The sequence below is a fragment of the Podarcis erhardii genome (assembly GCF_964252035.2).
Source record: "Podarcis erhardii genome assembly, chromosome: 10".
In the NCBI taxonomy this organism is placed as follows: Eukaryota; Metazoa; Chordata; class Lepidosauria; order Squamata; family Lacertidae; genus Podarcis; species Podarcis erhardii.
This window is the reverse complement of record NC_138500.1, coordinates 16,480,014-16,504,111: the sequence shown is the minus strand read 5'-3', so window position 1 is coordinate 16,504,111 and position 24,098 is coordinate 16,480,014. Positions and strand designations below refer to the sequence as shown.

General features: G+C 46.1%; 1 protein-coding gene across 1 annotated transcript in view; it reads left to right on the top strand.

The window, feature by feature from the left end:
* DERA (deoxyribose-phosphate aldolase) overlaps positions 1-24,098 on the top strand; it is a 49,099-nt gene that overhangs the window by 4,355 nt on the left and 20,646 nt on the right. Inside the window, exons 2-6 of the mRNA XM_081880160.1 lie at positions 6,236-6,333; positions 10,208-10,355; positions 13,709-13,804; positions 14,720-14,854; positions 18,931-19,059. Coding sequence (XP_081736286.1) covers positions 6,236-6,333; positions 10,208-10,355; positions 13,709-13,804; positions 14,720-14,854; positions 18,931-19,059 — 606 coding nt within the window. The remainder of the gene's footprint in view (positions 1-6,235; positions 6,334-10,207; positions 10,356-13,708; positions 13,805-14,719; positions 14,855-18,930; positions 19,060-24,098) is intronic.

Here is a 24,098-nt window from a genome sequence, read left to right as displayed (position 1 = left end):
GGGACTATTCACGCTCCATGTTTAATGAATATCTAAGCTGCTTCCCTGCTCCTCCTTTGGCAGGTATTTGAGATGATTCACACAGAATTCCCCCCTCCCCAATATATCCAAATTTCTGACCTGCATTTGCCCGGAAAGCTGAACTCTGAAACAGCAGTTCCCAACAGCGGGTTGCACATCTTTCCCAGGCCTTGTATACCTGAAATGCATATTTTTTTTAGGAGCCACCTGTGATGGGATAATGAGCTGCTTGTGCGTAAAGCTTGATCCCTCTGGGGTTTGGCTGGTCATCCCAACCTAGGCACTAACGGAGCTCCCCAAAGCATGACTCCGTTAGTCGCTGGTAGAATCTGACAGTGGGCGTCTACGGAACCTACGCCAACATAAAAGCTGTTTGACAGACATGCGCTTTCGTGACTCTCTGCGTGACAGTTTCCGGCGCAGGGTGGGAGTTCCTAACGGGGGTCTTGTTACCTCTTCGCTGTCGTCACTGGAAGTATCCCAGAGCCTCCCCTCCGCTGTGACTCCTGCACTCCCCCTGCTGGTTCCTTCTGCCGCAGATTCTCTCCTATTCTCATGGAACTTATCCACCACCTCTTTCTCCGATGGCAGTTCCCTGACATCCACCTCCCCCCCAGGGCCCCCTTCACCCCCTCCCGCCTCCTCTCCCACTGGCGGTGAGGACGGAAAGCCCCTGAAGGAACTCTCCTCGTCGTCCGAGGATTCAAACACTTCTAGCCACGGCGTACCGTCTCTCTCCCCGTCTTCCTCTTCTTCGTCTGAGTCGGCTTCCTCACCCACCCCTGACTCAGGGAACCCTTCAAACTCTCCTTCCTCATCGGTGGTACCAAAGTGTTCCCTTCTAAATCGTGCCACGGGTTGCGGTTTTCTTGGGAAACGCTGATGAAATGTTTCTATTAAAACCTCGTCATTGACTACCTCTGCTGGTACCCAAGTGTTTTCCGACTCTACTTCCCCCTCCCATTCTACCAGATATTCCACCTGATTCCCCTTCCACCTGGAATCAATGATTCCTGCCACGTTCATGTCGCGCTCTCTCTCTTCTATCACGGGCGTTTGGGTGGCCTCTCTCTCATGCTCCCCCCACTCACGTCCCTCTCGGTACGGCGACAGTAATGACCTGTGAAATACTGGGTGTAACTTCATGTGACTGGGCAGCCTGAGTTTGAATGCTACTGGGTTGACCTGCTGTATGACCTCAAAGGGTCCCAATCTTTTGGGTCTCAATTTCTTACACCCTCCTTTGAACGGTAGTCCTTGGGTGGATAACCACACCCGGTCCCCCACCCTTATGGTTTCACCTTCCCTCCTATTTTTGTCTGCTCGCTGGCACCTGACGCAACCCCTGACATATTCCCGTACGTCCTCCCTCACCTTGGGCCACCAAAACTCCCTGGTAACCAACCACATGGTTTTGTGCTGTCCAAAATGTCCCGCGGTGGGGCTGTCATGCAACTGCTTGAGTACTCTGCCCCTCAGTTCCCCGTCGGGTATGTACAGTGCCCCTTTGTAATACAACGCCCCGTTCTTTTCTTCAAACCCCCCTGTGTTCTCCTCTGCCCTCCGGAGCTCTCTGAGTTTCCCTTGGGCGTATTCATCGTTCTCAGTACCCTCCATCAGTTCCCTCTGCCCCACCAATGCCGCCCCACACACCCAGCGGTCTTCAGGGATTACATGCCTTGCCTCGGGCGCTCCCTCCCCCTCTAAGTACTCAGGTTTCCTGGAAAGAGCGTCCGCCCTCACGTTCTCGGATCCGGGCACGTAACGAATCTCAAAGTGGAATTTGGAGAACTCCTGGGCCCATCGTACTTGTCTCTGGTTCAGCACTCGGGCTGTTCTCCAATATTCCAGATTTTTGTGGTCAGTTCGGACTTGAACCTTGTGCTGCGCCCCAATCAGCAAGTGCCGCCATTTCCGGAAGGCTTCATGAATGGCGAGCAGTTCTCGGTCGTATACTGTGTAGTTCCTCTCGGATTTGTTCAACTTCCGCGAGAAGAATGCACACAGTCTCCATTCAGACGTATCTTTTCCCGGCTGGAGAAGAACGGCCCCCACCGCTCGGTCTGACGCGTCAGTCTCCACTCTCATTGGTTGTTGTAGATCCACATGCAACAGTTGCTCTTCCGACGCAAACGCCTGCTTTAAGCGTTCGAACGCCCGCTGCGCTTCTTCCGTCCAAACAAATTTCTTTTTGCTACTAAGACAATCCGTGATAGGCGCTGTCAAATGAGCAAAGTTCTTGATGAACTTCCTATAGAAGTTTCCGAAGCCCAGGAACCTTTGCACGTCCTTCTTGGTCTTTGGTGTTTTCCATTCCAGTACCGCTTGAACCTTGCTGGGATCCATGGCCAACCCCTTGTCAGACAACCGGTACCCCAGGAATTCCACCTCCCTGGTATGAAACTGACACTTCTCCAGTTTCACCCACAGCCGATTTTCTCGCAACTTGCTCAGTACCTCTCTTACATCTCGCACATGCTGCTCCTCATTCGCTGAGTACACCAGGACGTCATCTAAGAACGCTACGCAGTTCTTGTAGAGCAGTGGCCCCAGGACGTGATTCATGAATGATTGAAAGCAGGCGGAGCCCGCTTGTAATCCGAAAGGCATAACTAAATACTCAAAAGCCCCCAAGGGGGTGAACATAGTGGTCTTCCACTCATCCCCCTTTCTCACACGTATCAAGTTATATGCCCCCCTAAGGTCCAGCTTGGTAAAAATTTTCCCTTTTCTCACCTGTGTCAGAATGTCATCAATTCTAGGCATAGGGAAAGTCACTGGTTCTGACACTGCATTTAGGCTTCTGAAGTCACATACAAGCCTCGGTTTGCCCGTGTTTTTTTTGTCCACAAAGAACACTGGGCTGCCCCCCACCGCTCGTGACTCTCTGATGAAACCTCGCTTGAGATTCTTGTCAATGAACTCCCTTAACTCCTGCATTTCACTGTCTGACATTGCATACAGCTTGCCCACTGGCAATTGTGCTCCTGGGAGTAAGTTAATTTGACAGTCAAAGGGTCTGTGCGGGGGCAGTCTATCTGCTTCCTTTTCGCTAAAGACGTCAATCAAGTCAGCATATTGTGGTGGCACCTTGCCCTTGCCCATCACTTCCACCCCTGCTAGAGTGGCCCTGGCCCCTGCCTGAACCTCTCCCTCTTTGCAGTGTTCTAGGCAATGTGCTGATCCAAAGGAAACCACTCTCTGATGCCAGCCTACTAGAGGATCGTGTAGTGCTAGCCAGCTCATTCCCAAAATAATGGGAGCTCCTCCCAAAGTGGCTACGTTAAACGCTATCAGTTCTGTGTGTCTTGCCACCCTCATTACCATTGGAACAGTCTGCTGGCTCACTTCTCCTCCCAACAGTTCCCTCCCATCAATCGTGGTAACCTGCAAAGGCTTACTTAATGGGATAGTCTGTATCTGGTGTTCAGCTGCAAACTCCTTACTCATGAAATTACAGGAGCTGCCTGAATCCAATAGCGCTTTTATCTTTAGTGGGTGTCCATTGGACAGTTCCAGCAACACCTCTATCACAAGCGCTGGTCTTGGAGGTTCCGGCGTGGGCACATTCACTTCTCCTCTGCCTGACTGCGGTGCCCTGATGCTGGCAGCCAGGTGTTGGCTTTTACTTGCTCGCTGCTTGTTTCTCCTTCCTCCTTCCCCCCAACAGTTCCCGCCATTCCTTGCCATTCCTTCCTTTGCGGACAGACTCTGGCAAAGTGACCTGGCTGTTGGCAGAGATAACATCTCTTGGCGCCCTTCCCCTCCTTCTTCCGCCCTTCACTGGTGTTTGAAACTGCGCGCGCGCGCGCTGTTCCAATTTCCATCGGCTCTGCTGGCGGGAAAGGCTGCTCCGGAATCTCTGGAATGCGGAAATCCTTCCAACGTTCCCCTTTTCCTTCCCGCTTTTCCAAAGCCCTTGCCTCCTGGCGCGCTCCTATGGACAGCGCTGATTTAGTCAGATGATCCATAGACTCTGCCCTGGGCGCCCGGGAAAGTTCATCTTTCACTGCCGGAGAGAGCCCTTCTTCAAACAGCATTTGAATAGGTTCACTCGCAAGGTCCCACCCCAGTCTATGAATCAGCATGCTGAACTCAGTCCAGTACTCACGTACAGATCGGCTCCCCTGTTTACACGCCATTAACTGCCTCCGCACCACCCCTTGCTCAATCTCACTGGAAAACATCAAGTCCATGGCGCGAAAAAACTTCATAGTGTCCTTTAAGATTTCATTATTGGCTGCCATCAGGGGCCGCACCCAGTCCCTCGCCCCTCCCTCTAGATGGCCGATCACGTACGCCACTCTAGAGTTCTCATCAGGGAAGTCATCAAACAGTAGGTTAAGAGCATATTGCATCTCTGTCCTAAAGGCTTGATAGTTCCTGGGATCCCCCCCAAATTTCTGCACCAATCCAGGCACCTTTCTGGCAAGTGGGGTGGGTTTCCCTTTATCCGCATCTTGAGCCCTCCTCTCCTCGAGCCTCGCCGTTTGCAGCGCGAGCTGGACCTCCAACGCCCTGTACCTGTCTTCCAGGCTTGGACCTCCTCCAGCCCCAGCTCCTGCACCTCCGGTTCCAGCTGGTTCGCTCATGATGCCCTCTGCTTGCACAAGCTGCTTTCAGCACTGTCAGATTGCTGTGATGGGATAATGAGCTGCTTGTGCGTAAAGCTTGATCCCTCTGGGGTTTGGCTGGTCATCCCAACCTAGGCACTAACGGAGCTCCCCAAAGCATGACTCCGTTAGTCGCTGGTAGAATCTGACAGTGGGCGTCTACGGAACCTACGCCAACATAAAAGCTGTTTGACAGACATGCGCTTTCGTGACTCTCTGCGTGACAGTTTCCGGCGCAGGGTGGGAGTTCCTAACGGGGGTCTTGTTACCTCTTCGCTGTCGTCACTGGAAGTATCCCAGAGCCTCCCCTCCGCTGTGACTCCTGCACTCCCCCTGCTGGTTCCTTCTGCCGCAGATTCTCTCCTATTCTCATGGAACTTATCCACCACCTCTTTCTCCGATGGCAGTTCCCTGACACCACCCTTTTCTCTTGACTGTTTTTTTGTTTGATTTTTTAAAAAAAGTTTTTAATACTCTATTTTTAAATTGATGTTAGCTGCCCTGGGACCTTACGGTGAATGGCAAGTAAAAAAATCCAATTAATAATAATATGTGCTTCTCCAGCTTACGTAGGAATAATCTGTGTATAGTATACGGGGGGATGCGGGTGGCGCTGTCGGTTAAACCACAGAGCCTAGGACTTGCCGATCAGAAGGTCGGCGGTTTGAATCCCCGCGACGGGGTGAGCTCTCGTTGCTCAGTCCCTGCTCCTGCCAACCTGGCAGTTCAAAAGCACATCAAAGTGCAAGTAGATAAACAGGTACCGCTCTGGCGGGAAGGTAAATGGTGTTTCCGTGTGCTGCTCTGGTTCGCCAGAAGCAGCTTAGTCATGCTGGCCACATGACCCAGAAGCTGTACACCGGCTCCCTCGGCCAATAAAGCGAGATGAGCGCCGCAACCCCAGAATTGGTCACGACTGGACCTAGTGGTCAGGGGTCTCTTTACCCTTTTTACTATTGGGGGGGGGGACTTTATTTGTGAAGCAGCTCTCAAAAGAGGGCATGGGTCCCCAACTTTTCCAGTCCCCGGGTGACACATTTTGAAATCTGAGAAACTGGCATGGACATCACACTGCAAAACGGCTCAGGGATTGAAATTGTGGTTTTCTTCCTTGCAGAATTTAATTCTGATTAAACTTGAGTGTGGATAAGAAAGGCTACTGAATTTGGGTGATGCGTGCAAAAGTGGCCAGAGTGGCTGGGGCAACTCAGTTAGATGGGCAGCACACAAATGATGATGATGATGATGATCATCTTCATCGCAAAATGTAGCCTTTCATCTTTGGCAGTTTGGGGAACGTTCCCTTGCATGGATCTGTCCACCCTGCCAGCTGCAGCCCAGGGGAAAAAGGGGGGACAGGACCCCAAACAATCCTAAATGTAATTGAAAAAAAGGGGGGGGGAAGAGTGGGGCAGAGGGCCTTAATAGGCACCAAGCAGCATATCTGGGGGATGCCATGTTGCTTATTGATTTGGTTTGGTTTAGTTTTTACGACTTTGTTCTGCTTTATTATTTGGGTTACATAGATGCGATGCAATAAGAATACATTCAAAATAATAATAATAAATGTACTAAACAGAACTAGGCACTTTTCCTCACAGACCTCAGCTGGCTTGCGAGAGTCCGGGTGAACCAGCCGGCTGTCCTGAGGCGGGCAGCTCAAATTCAGACACAGCGGGCTGTGAAAAAGAATTGGCAGGTAAGTGGCTCCCAGGAGAGGGTTGTGTCTGAGGGGGTAGGGAACATGCTTTGCGTGTCAAAGGTATTGAGGGTGAACCCTGGCATCTCCAGGTAGGTGCTGGGAGAATCCCCTGCTTGAAACTCTGGCTGCCGTTCAGTGTAGGCAGTGCTGCACAAGATGGGCCAGTTATCTGACTCCGTATCGGGCAACGTCCTTTTGCTCCTTGAGTATTCTGCTCTCGTGTTCCACAGACGCCTGTTATACCTCCATGGGCTTTAATACCTTGGAAGTCGAACGGAATCCATTCTGGAAGTCCGTTCGACTTTCAAAACGTTCGGAAACCGAAGCGCGGCTTCTGATTGGAAGCTCCTGCAGCCAATCGGAAGCCATGGAAGCCCTGTCGGACGTTGGGTTCCAAAGAACGTTCACAAGCCGGAACACTCACTTCCAGGTTTGCGGCGTTCGGGAGCCAAAACGTCCGAGTACCAAGGCGTTCGCGATCTAAGGTACTGAATTTTGTTCAAGTTGCCTATAGACATAAAAGATGGTGCTTGCCTTTTTTAATAATTCATTTTTGAGGACCATGGTAATGAGGCTGGTAAAAATATTCTTTTCCAACAGTGCGTTTTTGCGTACATGTGTGGTGGGTGTTGAGGCTCCTCAGAGAGGGGCAAAACCACAAATATGCTTTAAATACGTTGATTCATGAGTGGGTAGGTGTGTGCATTTTCTAAGCCACCTCTTGGACAATTCTTTTATTATTATCAGTGTATTTTTTCTTTAAAAAATGTTTTGGGGTACTCTCATTTTGACTCAAGAAAATCACCATTTTATACTTCAAATCGGGAAAAATAAATAGAGGAAATGGAAAAAGTACAAAGATTCACAAAATGTTTAGGGGTATGCAACCCCCCAGAAAAAAAGCACTGATGACAATGATGATACTTGGAAACTCCTGGTCAGCCCTGGGGGCCTGGCAACCTTAACTGGGGCTGGTGGGACTTCAAGTCTAAAACTTATTTTCCAGACCCTGAATTATTTTGGTTGCCCTCCTCTGCACACATTCCAGCTTGTCAACATCCTTCTTAAATTGTGTTGCCCATACTTGCACACATTATTCCAGGTGTGGTCTGACCAGGGCAGAATAGAGAGGTACTATTACTTCCTTTGGTCTGGACACTAGACTTCTATTGCAGCCTTAGAATATTGGACATTCCCTTTTCATCATTGATTGATATTCTGTGTGGTTTTCATGGGTTTTGCGTATTTGTTTTTACCTAAATGAAAGAAAATTACTTAAATAAAACATCCACATTAGAGCAACGACTTTATATTACTGACTGAAATATCACAAAATCCTGTTTGGTTGCTCAACTAAAGGCATTTCCCTAATATGGATATTTGAATGTCTCTGCTTAAAAACTGCTAATAGTGGGTTTTAATATCAGCTTGGATTAGACTGACATATTTCTTTGAAATATCCTGAGTGTTGGCAAAGGTTTGGCTATGGAATATGTAGTCAGACTCTCATAGCTCAACCTCTTCTGTAAAAATAGCTTCTCGGTTAAACAACGACAAAAAAAAAAAAAGCCCCCCTACAAGTTCACACCAATTCTTGGAACCGTTTTTGCTACATCTGTCTTCACAACTCGTTTTTCAACTGTGGAGGCCAGAATCTCTTTCCTAGGAGTCGATTATATATTCAATTTTTATTCCATTTATTTTAGCTGGAATAGGAATTCCAACAACAATAAAAGTGCGCTTGGTTTCTTTTCTACACTTACGAAAAGCAAAACAAAGCGCTTCAGAGCAAAAAGGGAAGATATCCTTTGTATCTACCCTGCTTTCTCCATGAGATAGGGAATCTAAATGATTCTCAAGGAGAGCTTGATTCATAACATCCATTCTCAATGCAACACAGTCTGCTTTTCAGCACTTTACACTGGGGTGTGAAAAGGTCTGGGGACATTCTAGGAGGGTCTAGAAAGAGAAGCAAAGGGTGCTAAAACAGCTAAGTGCCACATTTCAAAACAGGTGGGTACAGACCTAGAGCAATAGTCAGCCATGCAGTTCCATTAGCGGGAGGACTTATGGCTGTGCAGTGGAACTTTCTCCTCTATGAGCCTCATAAATCTGTTCCGGATTTCCCCACAAACCTCTGGAGCAGATCTGGGGAGGCCATGAGGGGTTTGTGGGGAGTGGAGTTTCCACTAACGAAATAGGGAAAAACAACCATTACTTTGTTAAGTAAGCAGCTAATGTTGCGGTCTTGTGCTTTTCAGAAGCAACAGCCCCAGGACTCTGAACTGGGGTTCCCAGGGCAAGGCTTGGCAGGCTGCATTCCTCCATGAGGTTCGGGAAGTTTAGTAAAGTCTGCCTGAAGTGAGCTGATTTCCTGATTTCACAGTCCTTTTTTTGAAAAAAACAACAACAAAAAACAAAAGCAAGATTTGATTTTGATTGGCTGATGAATTTTGGATGGAAACAAATTCTTCTACTAGCGTTACAGTGGTACCTCGGTTTTTTAACGTAGTCCATTCCGAAAGACCGTTCGAGTTTTGAAACGTTCGAAAACCGAAAACTCAGTACGGAAGCCTCCGGACAGAAAACTCAATACGGAAGCCACGTGGCATGTTTGACTTCTGAGGCGCGTTTGGAAACCGAAGCATTTACTTGCGGGTTTACGGCATTTGAAAACCGAAATGTTTGTCAGTGGAGACGTTCGAACACCAAGGTACCACTGTATATTAAATGCCTCAAGTTGCAGGGGAAGTGAGGTGGACCTCAGAATCACAGAGATGTAGAGAGTCCATTCCAATGTCAAACAGTTCTTGGCAGTCAGAAAGTAATTCCCAGTGTTTAGTTGGAATCTCCTTTCTTTTCATTTGAATCTCTTGCTTCAGCGCCTACCTTCTGCAGCAAGGGAAAACATATTGGAAGAAGGCTATCACATTACCTCTCAGTATTCCTTTCTCTAGGTTATAATATTTTAAATACTTTAAATGCAAAGCAATGGTTCCAGTGCAATCTGGACAAATTTATGCCCTTCTAATTCCCATACATATCAGAGGGAACAGCATTGGGGTGTGTGGGTGACCTTTCCATTGTAATCAGGGAGATTTTAAATTGCCTAACTTTAAATGGATCATACTTGGTTTTTTGTTTCCTTTTAGGGAGCAAGTGTGGTGTAGTGGTTAAGAGCGGTAGTCTTGTAATCTGGGGAACCAGGTTCGCGTCTCCGCTTCTCCACATGCAGCTGCTGGGTGACATTGGGCCAGTCACACTTTTTTGAAGTCTCTCAGTCCCACTCACCTCACAGAGTGTTTGTTGTGGGGGAGGACGGGACAAGGAGATTGTTAGCCGCTTTGAGACTCCCTAGGGTAGTGATAAAGCGGGATACCAAATCCAAACTCCTCTTCTTCTTCTTCTTCTTCTTCTTCTTCTTCTTCTTCTTCTTTTAAATACATTTATTTCCTCCTCCCCTCAGTATGCATGAAATGTGCCAGTTGAAAGATACAGTGGGCAAAATATTGTCCACTTAATCACCCTGATCCCACAGCTGTTTAAATTAAACCACGAGCTACAGGAAGGAGGGGGAATAAAATCTGGACCAGTGAGAAGGATCCTTGTTGAAAGCAGGGTTTGGTCAGCTGGGTTTGGGAGCATTTTCAGCAAACTTGTTTGTTTAAAAATCGCCAGAAGCTTCTGATCTTCTCCTGGAACAGAAAATAGATGAGAGGAGGGAAAGTGAGAGTCTATGGTTCATTGTAGCTTGTTTATGTACCAGCACTCTTATCTGTCCTGGCCTCCAAAGTCCCAGGTGTTCTCTAGGCATGCAACTATATGATAAGGCCTTTTCCTAATCTATATGTATATTTCTATATGATAAAAGGCAGCTTGGCACCTGAGGGCCGTCACCTGCATCGACCTCACCACCCTTTCGGGCGATGACACCCCTTCCAACGTCTGCAGGTTGTGCTACAAAGCCAAGCATCCCATCCGAAGGGATCTGTTGCAAGCTATGAGCGTGGACGACAAAGGTAAGTCTTTCTGTGCAAATCAGGAACAGAACCTTGGTTCTGTTAAGGTCATGCTGACCTTTAAAGCCCTAAACGGCCTCGGCCCAGTATACCTGAAGGAGCATCTCCACCCCTGTCGTTCAGCCCGGACACTGAGGTCCAGCTCCGAGGGCCTTCTGGCCACAAGAAGCCAAGTTACAGGGAACTAGGCAGAGGGCCTTCTCAGTAGTGGCACCCGCCCTGTGGAACACCCTCCCAGCAGATGTCAAAGAGGAAAAATAACTACAGTGGTACGTCAGGTTAAGAACTTAATTCGTTCCGGAGGTCCGTTCTTAATCTGAAACTGTTCTTAACCTGAAGCACTACTTTAGCTAATGGGGCCTCGCGCTGCCGGAGCATGATTTCTGTTCTCATCCTGAAGCAAAGTTCTTAACCCAAGGTAATATTTCTGGGTTAGCAGAGTGTGTAACCTGAAGCGACTGTAACCCGAGGTACCACTGTACCAGACTTTTAGAAGACATCTGAAGGCAGGCCTGTTTAGGGAAGCTTTTAATGTTTAATATTGTATTTTAGTGTTCTGTTGTAAGCTGCCCAGAGTGGCTAGGGAAACCCAGCCAGATGGGCGGGGTATAAATAATAAATTATTATTATTATTATTATTATTATTATTATTATTATTATTATTATGTGTATCTGGAAAAGACACATGGGCTGTTTGTGTGCCAACTCCCTCGGATCGATCCTCTGGTGCGTGATGGTTTCTGCTGAACGGTTAGTCCCGCTCAGAAGGACAATCTGGATTCCAGGGCTTCAGCTGAAGAAGTGAGAACTGCAACGAAATGTTGCAGTGTGGAGCACTCCTTTTGAGGGTGCTAACCTCTTTTAGAATTCTCCATTGCATTTCCTCTCCCTTTCTGGTTTTTCCATTCCCCTCCTACCGCCCCAATAGTCTTAACCATTCTTTGGCCACAGAGCATGCAAGCACTCACAGTTCTTTTTCTGGGGTTCCCTTCCACTTCAAAGTCTCCACCCCCACCCCTTGTACTTCTGCAGACATTCCCCCACTCCTGCTTATTCCTCCTTATTTTACTTACTTAAGGTAAAGGTAAAGGGAACCCTGACCATTAGGTCCAGTCGTGGCCGACTCTGGGGTTGCGGCACTCATCTCACTTTATTGGCCGAGGGAGCCGGCGTACAGCTTTTGGGTCATGTGGCCAGCATGACTAAGCCGCTTCTGGCGAACCAGAGCAGCGCACGGAAACGGCGTTTACCTTCCCGCTGGAGCAGTACCTATTTATCTACTTGCACTTTGACGTGCTTTCGAACTTCTAGGTTGGCAGGAGCAGGGACCGAGCAACGGGAGCTCACCCCGTCACGGGGATACGAACCGCTGACCTTCAGATTGGAAAGTCCTAGGCTCTGTGGTTTAACCCACAGCGCCACCCGCGTCCCATTTTACTTACTTATATTTGTACAAATATTTATATATGGCCCACTTGTATAAAACATCAAGGCAGTACGTACAAATCCAATGAAGCACGGAAACCAACTGTCATAAAAATGATTTGCAGTGGGGGTTAATTAAAGAACAGAATAGGCCTTTTGGCATAAAAAAATATATTTGAGAGGCACCTGAAAGTTAGCATTGAAGATGCCTGGCAAATCTCTGCTGGAAGAGCTATACTAAATGCCCAACTTCAGGTTGAAGACCGTCATATATTTTTATTCATTTTTCTTTTTCATTCATTACATACACCTCAAATTCTTAACATTTGCTATATATTCCTCCCTCCCTCCCCTCCAAGACTTCCCCCAACTTCCGCTTCTGGTTTGTTTCTCTTTTCACCCATTTTGCTATCTCTTAACAAAAAAAGTTATTAATAACATAACATCAAACCTAAAAAAATAAAAGTAAATACACCATCATATGTCACTATCTTCTAAACATTTTCTGATGCTGATAATGTGAATGTTTATTTAAATCCTGCCATCAGGTCTATTGACTTTCTTTGTTTCCGCAAATATAATATGAATGGTTCCCAATCTTTTTCAAAGTCTCTGTTGTCTTTTTCTCTTAGTCTGTCTGTCATTTTTGCCAGTTCTGCATAGTTCATCAACTTCTCTTGCCATTGTTCTTTAGTTGGTATTTCTCCAGTCTTTCAATTTTGTGCAATCAACATCCGAAACGTTGCCCCCTTTTTGGTGCATCGTTATATTTGCTAACATTTCGTTATTAAATTTTACTCATGGTGGTTGGTTTTGAGACGCAGTCTGGTTTTATTTGTTGTAAACTGCTTTGTGAGTGACTGTTTTCACGGGAAAGTGGCAGAAATATGACCCATAGATCTTCTGTTGCCCAGATCATGGAATGAATAAGCCTGATAATCTTCAAACACCCTCCCTGCCTCCCATCATCACCCATTTATAAGGTTTTGGTGAGTAGTGGGGCGTGTGTCTGCCTGCCTTTTCGAGGCACCTGCTTTTTCTGCAAAAGGTCCCACGTTCAGTCTCTTTCTAAACAAATCTCTGTCAGAGACAATAAAATAGCTAGGTGGCAGTATAACGCAGGTTCTTCAGCTGAGTTGCCTTGCTTTTTCAGTGAGTATCTGCCATGCTACAAATAAGGCTATTCACACACTGTATAGTTTTTGTTTTTGTTAAATAAAGGTTCTTCTACAAAATAAAGAATTCTATTTTATTTACAACATTTTTATACCACCCATAAGCAAAAGGCTTTCTGGGAGGTCTACAGATTTGCAGCAAAGGAGCACGAAATATGGCTTGAACCATTCTTTTTTTAAAAAAGGTGTCAAAGTAAAAAGCAAAAACCCGCAAAAGAGAACTTCTATAAGTTCTAAAGGGCGATCTTCGTCTCCAGTTGTGACCTGACTTCATACTGGCAAATAAAAACTCTGGAACTTCTCGATGCTCAAGAGAAGCGGGAAGTACATAATAAGATGTGGCTTTGTTCTGCATCCATTATCAGAGGCGTCGTGCCCCCAAATGCCAGTTTTTGGGACTCACAAGTGGATAGAGGGCTGTTGGCCACTGTGGAAATAGGATGCTGGACTAGATGGGCCTTTGGCCTGATCCAGCAGAACACAGTTCTTACTTTCTTAATATATCCAATATTTAAGATCTCAACACTGAATTCTTCCCTTGGGGAATGGGAGAGATGGGCCCTTGGGGTCACTGTTTGTGAAACAGGAAAGCAAAATGATGCCCCACCATGGAAATTATATATATATAATCTACGCATTTGGCAATTTGCTGCCCTTTGATGGTAGAGAGGAGCCTTGCCCTGCCTTGTGGCAAGGCTGGCCCTGAAAGTGAGTTGGAAACTAAAGTGGACCATATTCTTGATCTGTTTGCAGGCATTACTACTGCTGCCGTTTGCGTCTATCCATCAAGAGTCTCTGATGCAGTGAAAGCACTGAAGGCTGCTGGCTGTGACATCCCAGTAGCTTCAGGTAAGCTTTCCTCCTGTGTTTCAAGAGGGGAGTCTGAATGCCCTAGTGTAGGCCCTGTCTCTTCATGTGGAGCCTGACTTGACCGCATGCATTCCCATTATGTGGCCCTTGGAGGATTACGAGGGATGAATGTGCCCCCCGAGCCAAAGATTAGTCACCCCTGATATAGGGGCTGCGGCAACAATGTGTACCACTGTTTGGGGTTTTTGTTGTTTACGTGGAAATTGCTCAGTTTGGTTTTGTATTTTTTAATAGTTTGTTTATTGTTTATGACTACTTTTGTTATGTTGTAGTTATGTGGGGGTTTTTTATCTAGTAAGCCACCTTGAGCATGGTTTGAGCTGTGGAAAGGTGGCATACACAGTGCTGATCATAGCTGTCAACGTTTCGCTTTTCTTGCGAGGAATCCTATTCAGAATAAGGGACTTTCCCTTTAAAAAAAGGGAAACGTTGACAGCTATGGCACTGCTGATGAAAGTTAATTTGCTTGTTGCAGCTCTGCTTTCCCCCTTTCCTGTTTATATTGCAATTACATGAGGGCAGAATGCTTGAAAATCATCGATATGTGAATCAGGGATTGCCAGCTCCCATCAAACCCAGCCTGCGCAACCCAACAGCAAGGAATTATGGGAGTTGTAGTCCAACAGACCTGAAGGGCACGATGCTGGCCTCTTCTGTTTTAGAGTCTCGTGTGTGGTGCTAGTTTAACCGCTTACTTTCACACTTCCCCCTTTTGTTGAGGAAAAAAAGAGACTGGAAATTTGGTAGGGACTGTGGATGGTTGGATTGTGGGAAGTACACGACTGTGGTGAACCAGTTCTATAGATTTGGCAAGCTCGTGCCTGTTGCCCCCACTGCTATGTCTCTGCTCGCACCAAGACTAATAACTTGCACTGTGTGTGTTTTTTCTCTTAGTGGCAACCGGATTTCCAGCAGGACAGACACCTCTGAAAACCCGCTTGGAGGAGATCCGCCTCGCCGTGGACGATGGCGCCAGAGAGATAGACATTGTCATTAACAGAACCTTAGTCCTGACAGGCCAGTGGGAAGGTGAGCATTAAGGGAGTCCTGACAGAAAAATGGTTGCAGGAACATCAGGAGAGCCCCGCTGGGTGAGACCAAAAGGCCTGTCTGGTCCAGCATCCTGATCTCACAGTGGCCAACTGGTTGCCCAGAAAATGTACACAATGGCACGTGTCCCATGATGACCCCCAGCAACTGGTATTTATTTAGAGGCTTATGCAGTACTGCCTCTGATACTGGAGATAATATAGCCATCATGTCCCGTGGATATCCTCCATGAATCTGTCTGATCTCCTTTGAATGCCGTCCAAAATGGCAGCCGCCGTAACATCTAAAGGTAGCAAATGCGACAATTTAACAATGCACTAAATGAAAATCTGCTTCCTTTTGACAGTCCTGAATCTCCCGTTTTTCAGCTTCCTTGGGTTACCTTGGGCTCTGGATATTTTGAGCCAAAAATTACCCAATGTTGTTCAACTATTTGTATTTCAACTCTTTTATAGTTGAGCACAACTGATAACAACAACAACAACAATAACAATAACAACAACAACGATAATAATTAAATTAAATGATTAAATAAAAACAATAATAATAATTTTATTATTTGTACCATGCCAGCACTTCAATTTGAGCCCAGAAGCTAACCAGCACAGGTCTTTTTCCTGATTTTTTTCCCTGGCTATGTGGGGTTTGAACCTGAGAGCCTTTGTTCTCTTTTTGCACAATTTGCTGCTGCCTGCCTGGTGATGGCGGGGGAAGCCCCTTACCCCAATGCATTTGTCGCTGACAACGATCAGGCCCGTGTATCGGCAAGATTTCCTTTTCTTTTTCTTTTTTACAAAGCTTTCCTTCCGCAAAGGAATATTGTGAAAAATAAATTTTCTCCCGCTTTTGTCTTAACTTCATGTGAAATGGGGAGGGGAAAGGAAACTAACATGGGTGCCAGCGCTCTAATTATTTCCAAACAGAATTGTTAAAAAGAACTCGAGGGGTTGTTGGCCTAGCGTTACTTTAAAAAAAGAAAAGAAAGAAGGAAAGTGTGTTTGGTTCCTGACAACAAAATCTCTGTGTTTTCTAATTGGTGTTCGCAGAATCTCAGTGCATCCTCAGTACCGTTTAGATTGCTGTTGCGAGTTGTCTCCCTGGAATGCTATTAATTAGCAAGCTTTTTAATACAGTAGGAGAAGGCTTTTCTCTGTAATTGGTTTTCTCTTAATGTACCTTGAATGGTTTGCCTTTAAATGCTGACAGTGCTCCAGTAACTAAGCTCTGTGTTTGTACAATTAGCATCCTTCCATTACAATGCAACATTTCTTTAGCTGGAGAATGGTGCTAAAGGCCTCTTTTACCAAGTAGCTTCGTCGTAGACAATGTTCTGTTGAACTCACGCAGGCTATTTATTTATTTCCACCCTCCCTTCCTCCAGGGAGCTCAAGGGACGAGCGCACACAGTTATCTCCCCGACCCACACTATTTTATCATTGCAAGTACCCTGTGGGGTAGGTTAGACCGAGAGGTAGCAGCTCACCTGAGGTCACCCAGTCAGCTTCAAGGCCTGGCAGCTCCTTGTCCAATGCTCTAACTACTATACCATGCAGATTTGACATTGGCCGTGTGTTGCACATCGTGATAAGCTAGGGTTTCTCTTCTGGCGTCTTTGCTCAAGTGGTGTGCTGGTGCAAGCATGCCCATTGCTCTCACTGTGTGCTCCTCCTCTGGCACAAGTGAGAAAGCCCTGCTGCTGTTAAGATTGGCTTCATATAGTGCCCAAACCTGGGATCATGGCCTGTTTCTCCTTGAGAAGCTCACCTTCAAAGGCTGACGCCAAGCTGTGCTTTAAAGCTGGCAAATGATCCTGGCTTGTTACCAGGATCCTGAGCCGCTGATGTAATGGGACACCAAGCTTAACTTGTGGTTTCATAGGTTGTTTGCCTCACTTACGCCCAGCTGAGGAGTGAAGCAGGAGCAGTTTTTAAAAACTCATTTCATTTCGAGCATTTGTATCCTGTTCTTCAGGGCTCCCAGAACGTCTTGTTGTTGTTGTTTAGTCATTTAGTCATGTTCGACTCTTTGTGACCCCATGAACCAGAGCATGCCAGGCACTTCTGTTCTCCACTGCAGTTTGGTCAAACTCATGCTGGTAGCTTCGAGAACACTTCGAGCTGGTCTGCCCAGAATTCAACTCACTGTTGACTCATGTGAAGCTTGTGGTCTACGTAGACCCCTAGATCCTTTTCACATGAACTACTGGCAAGCCAGGTGTCCCCCATCTTGTATTTGTGCATCTGCCTAAGTGCAGAAACTTACATGTCTCTCTATTGAAATTATTTTTGTTGGTTTTGGTCCAGTTCTCCAATCTGTTAAGGTCATTTTGGGAGAGGCTGCTCTCTTCCATATCCAGAGGCTAGATGTTCAAAGCTTGGATCCTAAGATGTGGTGCTAAAAGTGTCGGGGTAGGACGCTAGAGTTCAAATCCCCACTCAGCCACGACGTTTACGGGATGACCTTGGGCCAGTCACCATCTCTCAGCAGACCTACTCCACAGGAGTAGGGTAAAAAGGAGGGGGGTGGTCAAACCATGTATGCCATCTTGAGCTCCTTTGAGAACAGGTGAGATAGATTTACAATAATAAAGAACTATGCTCACTGGATGACCTTGAGCCACTTCCTGCCTCTCAGCTAACCTACTGTGGAGATTAAATGAAGAGGGGAAGGATCACAAACACCACCTTGAGCTCCTTGAGGAAAACACAGGGCAGGCATAGGCAAACTCGGCCCTCCAGATGTTTTGAGACTACAATTCCCATCATCCCTGACCACTGGTCCTGTTAGCTAGGGATGATGGGAGTTGTAGTCCCAAAGCATCTGGAGGGCCACGTTTGCCTATGCCTGACGTAGGGTGCAGACACAATAAATAAATAAATAAATAAACAGGAAATTCAGAAGAGGAAAACTGCTCCCCTGATAACACATCCTACATCGTTCAAGCCATTCTACAGAAGCGATGGTGGCTGCTCCTTAAGCTAACATTTTAGGACTGAAGCCCATGTTCAGAGCTACATCACATTCTTTGTCCCTTGGTCGTGGTATATTAGTGGGGATGGGGGGAAGTAAATGCAAGAGAGAAAAATCGTGTGTGTTTTTAACATTTTCTTTGCACTAATGAAAAATTGTTAGGGGAAAGTCATCTATCAGAAAGGAGTTCAGTAACTCCAGTGCAAGGCCTCAGCTCCTAAACTCAAAGAGGGAGCCGACACAAAGCAGTTGCTTTTATATTCCAATCCATTAGAGAGCACTTAAAATAATTGTTAAAAGACCAGGCTTAGACAAATTATAGTTCAAGTGGCGTGAAGATACTCAACAATAGGTAACAGCAGATTTAACTTAAGGCTTGGCGTAATTGGACGTACACTAAAGTACTTAACATTTTCAGCAATTTTTGAAATGTATTAAGAATGTGGAGACTTGTTCCGAACGGCCACTAGCCATCCATCAAGCACGACCCTCAACTTTGCCATGGGCTTTTTAAAAAGCTCTAAAAAGGGGGAAAGGAAAGAAAGGAGAGACTGAGGGTGCTGCTGCTGGGGAGAATCAAGGACGTTTTCCACCCACATTACAAATTTTACGAATGCAGAGTGTGTCACAGAATTTCAAAGCGAGTGTGCCGTCTAATAGCAGGTGCAAGAGGCAATTAACACACTCACAGCATTGTAAATACCCAGCCCCCCCCCAAATTGCTAGCCAGCCAATAAATAAATAAATACATAAATAAACAGGGGCTAGTCTCGCTAGGGGTTGGCAGAAGAGGGAACCCAGCTACTTGCTGTCATTCTATGTTAAGAACACAAGAAGAGCCTGTTGTTATTGTTGTTATTGGTTTCTAGTGATTTATTGGTTGGTTTGTTGCTTGTATAGGATATTTTGGTTTTTAATATTCAGTGCTTAGTTGTGTTTTTATATATGTTGTAAGCCACCCAGCGTGACTGGGGAAACCCAGCAAGATGGTCAGGATATAAGTTTATAATAATAATAATAATAATAATAATAATAATAATAATAATAATAATTACTATTAACCAAAAAAAATTCCTTTCTGCTAGGTCTCTACGAAGAAATACGTCAGTGTCGTCAGGCCTGTGGAGAAGCTCATATGAAAACTATTTTGGGGACAGGAGAGCTGGGATCGCTTACTAATGTCTACAAAGCAAGTCTTGTAGCCATGATGGCAGGTAACTTCCTTTATTTATTTATTTATTATTTAATAAATACAATTGCTAGTTGCTTGTTATCCCCAACCCTGCATCTCCTGCATTTTCCTCAGGACTGTGATCTCGTGCAGGTCACTTGACTCACACAGTTTTTGGCCTGGACCTGTTGGAGGTTAAAGGTAAATAGACCTCTGACCATTAGGTCCAGTCGTGGCCGACTCTGGGGTTGCGGTGCTCATCTTGCTTTATTGGCCGAGGGAGCTGGCGTACATGTAATGTAATGGTAATGTAGCCAGCATGACTAAGCCGCTTCTGGTGAACCAGAGCAGCACACGGAAACACCGTTTACCTTTGCGGCAGAGCGGTACCTATTTATCTACTTGCAGTTTGACGTGCTTTCGATCTTCTAGGTTGGCAGGAGCAGGGACCATGGCCCAGATCCCAGGCAGACCCAATGATGTACCTCTCCACCCTCCCCTTTGACTCCTAAAATAAAGGGTGGTATTCAGCTTAGCTTTACTCAGGGTAGATGTATTAAAATTTATGAGCCTAACTTCGTCACGTTCTTTAATTTCAGTGGGTTTACTTTGAATAACTCTTGGCTAAATACCACCCATAGATATTCAGGACCAACCCTATTCTTACAGTTCCTAATTTTTGAAACTAGTTTTAATGTATTTTTATATTGTTGTAACCCGCACTCGGACCTTACGGTGAAGGGTCGGGAACAAATTCAGAAAATAACCATTAAGTGGGCAGTTAGCCCTGTAGAATTAGCAGCCTTTCCTACAGAACTGCTAGAACAGGGCTGCTGGTTAATTTAACACTGCGGGGTTCTCAAAATCTTTTTATTGATTTTTCCTTAAATAAAAATAAGTTCCGAAGTTCACCTCTCCTTTCCACCCTGTGTTTTTTGAAATGCAGTTTCACTGCAGTACAGCAGATGGCTCTGCTGTTAACACTCTCCCCGCTCCCTCCTCAGCCCGCATTGTTATAACAGCACCGTGGCAGCTTCCCATTTTTAAATATACACAATAGCTTTCAACGATCTGCGGCTTCGTGTTTTTGTTTCCGTTGGAATCGAGTGCAGCGGCCAAACGCATCAGACCACACTGTGAAAGCGGAGCGTTTCCTTCTCCTCAGGAATTCTGAGAAACGAGCCCTCCGTTGGAAGCCAGTATGGCGTAATGGTTAGAGTGTTAGAATAAGACCCGGGAGACCAGGGTTCAAATACCCACTCAGCCATGAAGCTCACTGGGTGACCTTGGGCCTGTTGCCGTGTCTTAGCCTTAACCTACCTCATGGGCTTGTTGGGAGGATTGGAATGGAATGGGGAGGAAGGGAACCACCACCACGAGGTCCTTGGAAGATAAAAGTAGAGTATAAATGCAATAAATAATAATAAGCCGGCACTAATGGAAGGACATTAAAAAGAGGCTGGCTGCTGAACCAGCACCTTGGACAAGGAAAGCCTCTGGTGGAGGTCCATTAGGGATCACCAAACTTTTTCAGCAGGGGGCCGGTCCACTGTCCCTCAGACCTTGTGGGGGGCCGGACTATATTTTTTTGGGGGTGGAATGAATGAATTCCTAGGCCCCACAAATAACCCAGAGATGCATTTTAAATAAAAGGACGCATTCTACTCATGTAAAAACTTGCTGATTCCTGGACCGTCCGCAGGACGAATTTAGAAGGCGATTGGGCCGGATCTGGCCCCCGGGCCTTAGTTTGCCTACCCATGCCATAGATCATGCGCTGTGAGAAGAATAACTACTTCTTTTCTGGCTACATCTGCATCATAAATTTAAAGCTCTGTTAAACCACTTCATGGCTTCTCTCAAAGCATCCTGGGAACTGTTTTTTTTTTTTTTAAGGGTCCTGAGAGTTGCCAGGAGACCTTTATTTCTCTCACAGGGGTAGCATTCCCAGAGTGGTTTAACGATCAAGCCCTCTTCCCGGGAATCATAGAGTTGGAAGGGACCCAAGAGTCATCTAGCCCAACCCTCGGCAGTGCAGGAATCTTTTACATGGGGCTCGAACCCAAGACCCTTAGGTTAATAGTCTCATGCTCTGCTGACTGAGTTGCCCCAGGAACTCTGAGAGTTGTAGCTCTGTGTGTGGAATAGGTAACAACTCTCAGCTCCATTGACAAACTTTGGTTCCCAGGAAGCTTTGGGGGGAAGCCTTAACTGTTTAAAGTGGTATAATAGTGCTTTAGATGTGTGGTACAGATTTTGCCTTTGTCCTGAACCACTCTATTCAGTTTCATTGGAAGTCCTCAGGTTCTAGTAGCACAAGAGAGGATGAAAGAAGAAGAAGAAGAAGAAGAGAAGAAGAAGAGTTTGGATTTGATATCCCGCCTTTCACTCCCCTTCAGGAGTCTCAAAGTGGCTAACATTCTCCTTTCCCTTCCTCCCCCACAACAAACACTCTGTGAGGTGAGTGGGGCTGAGAGACTTCAAAGAAGTGTGACTGGCCCAAGGTCACCCAGCAGCTGCATGTGAAGAAGCGGAGACGCGAATCCGGTTCCCCAGATTACGAGACTACCGCTCTTAACCACTACACCACATTGGCTCTCCCAATCCACTTTAATCAATTCCATGCCTCATTTTTATACAGCCTTGAATAAGGCCTACAGTCCCATGCCAGGCTTCCCAAGTAACTGAGCTTGGGCTTGGAAGGCTGTTTCGCCCTGGATTGCTGTGCAATTTCCAGGAAGGAGGTCTGTTGTGGTTGTTGTTGTTGTTGTTAACATTTGTATGCCACCCTATACCCGCAGGTGTCAGGGCAGTTCACAAGACAAAACGACAGTATAAAAATACAAAATACATAACCAAAATAAAAACAACCCAATAACCCCTCCCCACCCCCCCAAAAAAATTCCCCACATTTTAAAAGGGCATTAAAAGGACGGTGCTTTGGCAGCAGCTGCTACTGAGGTCCAACTCTCTTTAGAAGGAAAACTCCCGCATCTCTGTATTTAGACGCTTGAGCTGAATTTTAAGCACAGTTATATAAAACACTTGAAACACATTCAGAAAACAAGCAGGCAATGCTTATGGTGAATAGGGAAACCAGCAAGACGGGCAGGGGGAGAGGAAGGTCCAAAACCGTTGAAAAGGTGCAATGAAAACCAAAGTCAGAGAGCACGCCGCCTGCTTTGTGAAGAGAGGAAAAGACTTGCAGAGTTGGCACCTCTGTGTGTGTGTTTTTAAAATTATTTATAGATGCAGCTTTTGATACAGTATCTGAGCTTTCAGAGCTTCTCTTGTATTGAAAATTGGTTGGGTCAGTGCATGAATTGCTGGCTGCACAGTCCAATGGAAGAGGTCTTGGATTGTCTCCCCTCCAGAGGTAGTTTTGGGTTCTCTTCCTTTCTTGGGTTCCTGAGCCACCCCCCTCGCTGCTTCTACTGCGCTTGTGTCTGTTTTAATTTGCTGGTGAATAATTTAAAGGGGCCTGTTTATTTTTTAATAAAAGGGAAAGATATAAATTGTCTTGAGTGTGGGTAATGTTACTTACAGCTGCCACCGAACAGATGCTTGGTGTTTCCAAATAGATATTTTAGTCCGCAATCAGTTGCAGGAGAAAAGAACAAACTCCCCCCCCCCCTTTTGAAAAAAAATATCACTCCCACCCATCCTTTTAAACTTTATTTTCCGACAAGCTTACCGCCCGCCCCCTATCTCCAGAGAGATATATAAGAGTTGTATTTGATATAAATATTTAATTCCCTTGTGCTAATTTCTTTTTTTTTTTTTTTTTTTTTTGAGTGGGCTTTTTATTTTCCTTTCTTTTGAGGGACAGGGGTTGCATGTTAATGCTTATGATGGACTATTTTAATATAAAGCTATTTAAATAAGTTTCATTTGTCCTCCGGAGCCCAAACTCTCCCGGACGAAGTCAGCTGGATGTTAGGAGGCGGGAACAGGTACAAATGAGAGCTGTGTTTTGAAGTCGCAAAAGACTTGATCTGGGCCACTCGTTGATCAAACGGCTCCTGCCTTTCAAAGAACAAGGGCAAGAAGAAGAAGAAGCAGATGATGCACAAGAGCCAAGGATCTCCCAGGGCACTTCAAATGCCTTGAGAAAGGCAGGGTGTGGATTCTCTGAAGTGCTCGATCGAATGCTGTTTCTTCAGTTCCTTCATGCTACAAAGCTGCTGGCGGGGGTGGGCAGGTTTGAAGGGAGTTGCTTTTTAAATACTTTGAGAACTTGGGACCCAAGTTTCCTCCTGTAACGTCAGCTACCTGGTGGAACACCAGGGTCATCTTTGGTGACCTGGACGCCATCGCCGCCATCTTGCTTGCTGGATTTCTTTGCTGACCATTGACGCAGAATGTAAAACCCATTATCGCCGAGGTCGGCGTCACGTATGCAAGAGGGCAGCCTGACCATATAAAACCAGTAAGAACCAGTTTAGGAGGAATCAAACGCTGACTGTTAGAGTGCAGAACAACTCCAGATAAGGCACAAGGAGGTGTCTGCATGTTCAGTGAAAGAAAATGGGCTGAGTGTATGTTGGATGGAGGAAGACAATAGTGAGGGCGAACAGCCGACGTGACGTTTATTTTTCCTGTGTCGCAATGGAAAGTTCCCTCAGGCTCTTTGGACTCTGTCCTACAATGCATTGCTGAATAAAGCCTGGCCTTCTGGGAACTTGGCGTCAGCCTCCATACTCGAAAGCCCAAGGGGAATTTTCCCTACGCTTTCCCTGCCAAAGGAACCCAGGCCCGCGAACAGCAAAGCAGCCATACGGTGCCATTTAAAAAATAAAAAAGACATAAAGAAGCCACATTCAAAACATCTAGGAACATTTAAAACTTTGATAATAAGATTGATAAGTTAGGCAAGCAAATGGTGATTGAAGAGAAAATAGGAACTTGTCATGTTAGGCATTTGATGTAGCCGAATAGTGTATACACTTGGCCGAAAACAGCTGTCCGGGGTTTCAGGTAGGAGTCTCTCCTCAGCCCTCCTTGGAGATGCTGTGGGGTTGAATTTGGGACCAAACCAGATGCTCTTCCACTGAGCTGCATCCCTTTTCCCCAAAGACAGAG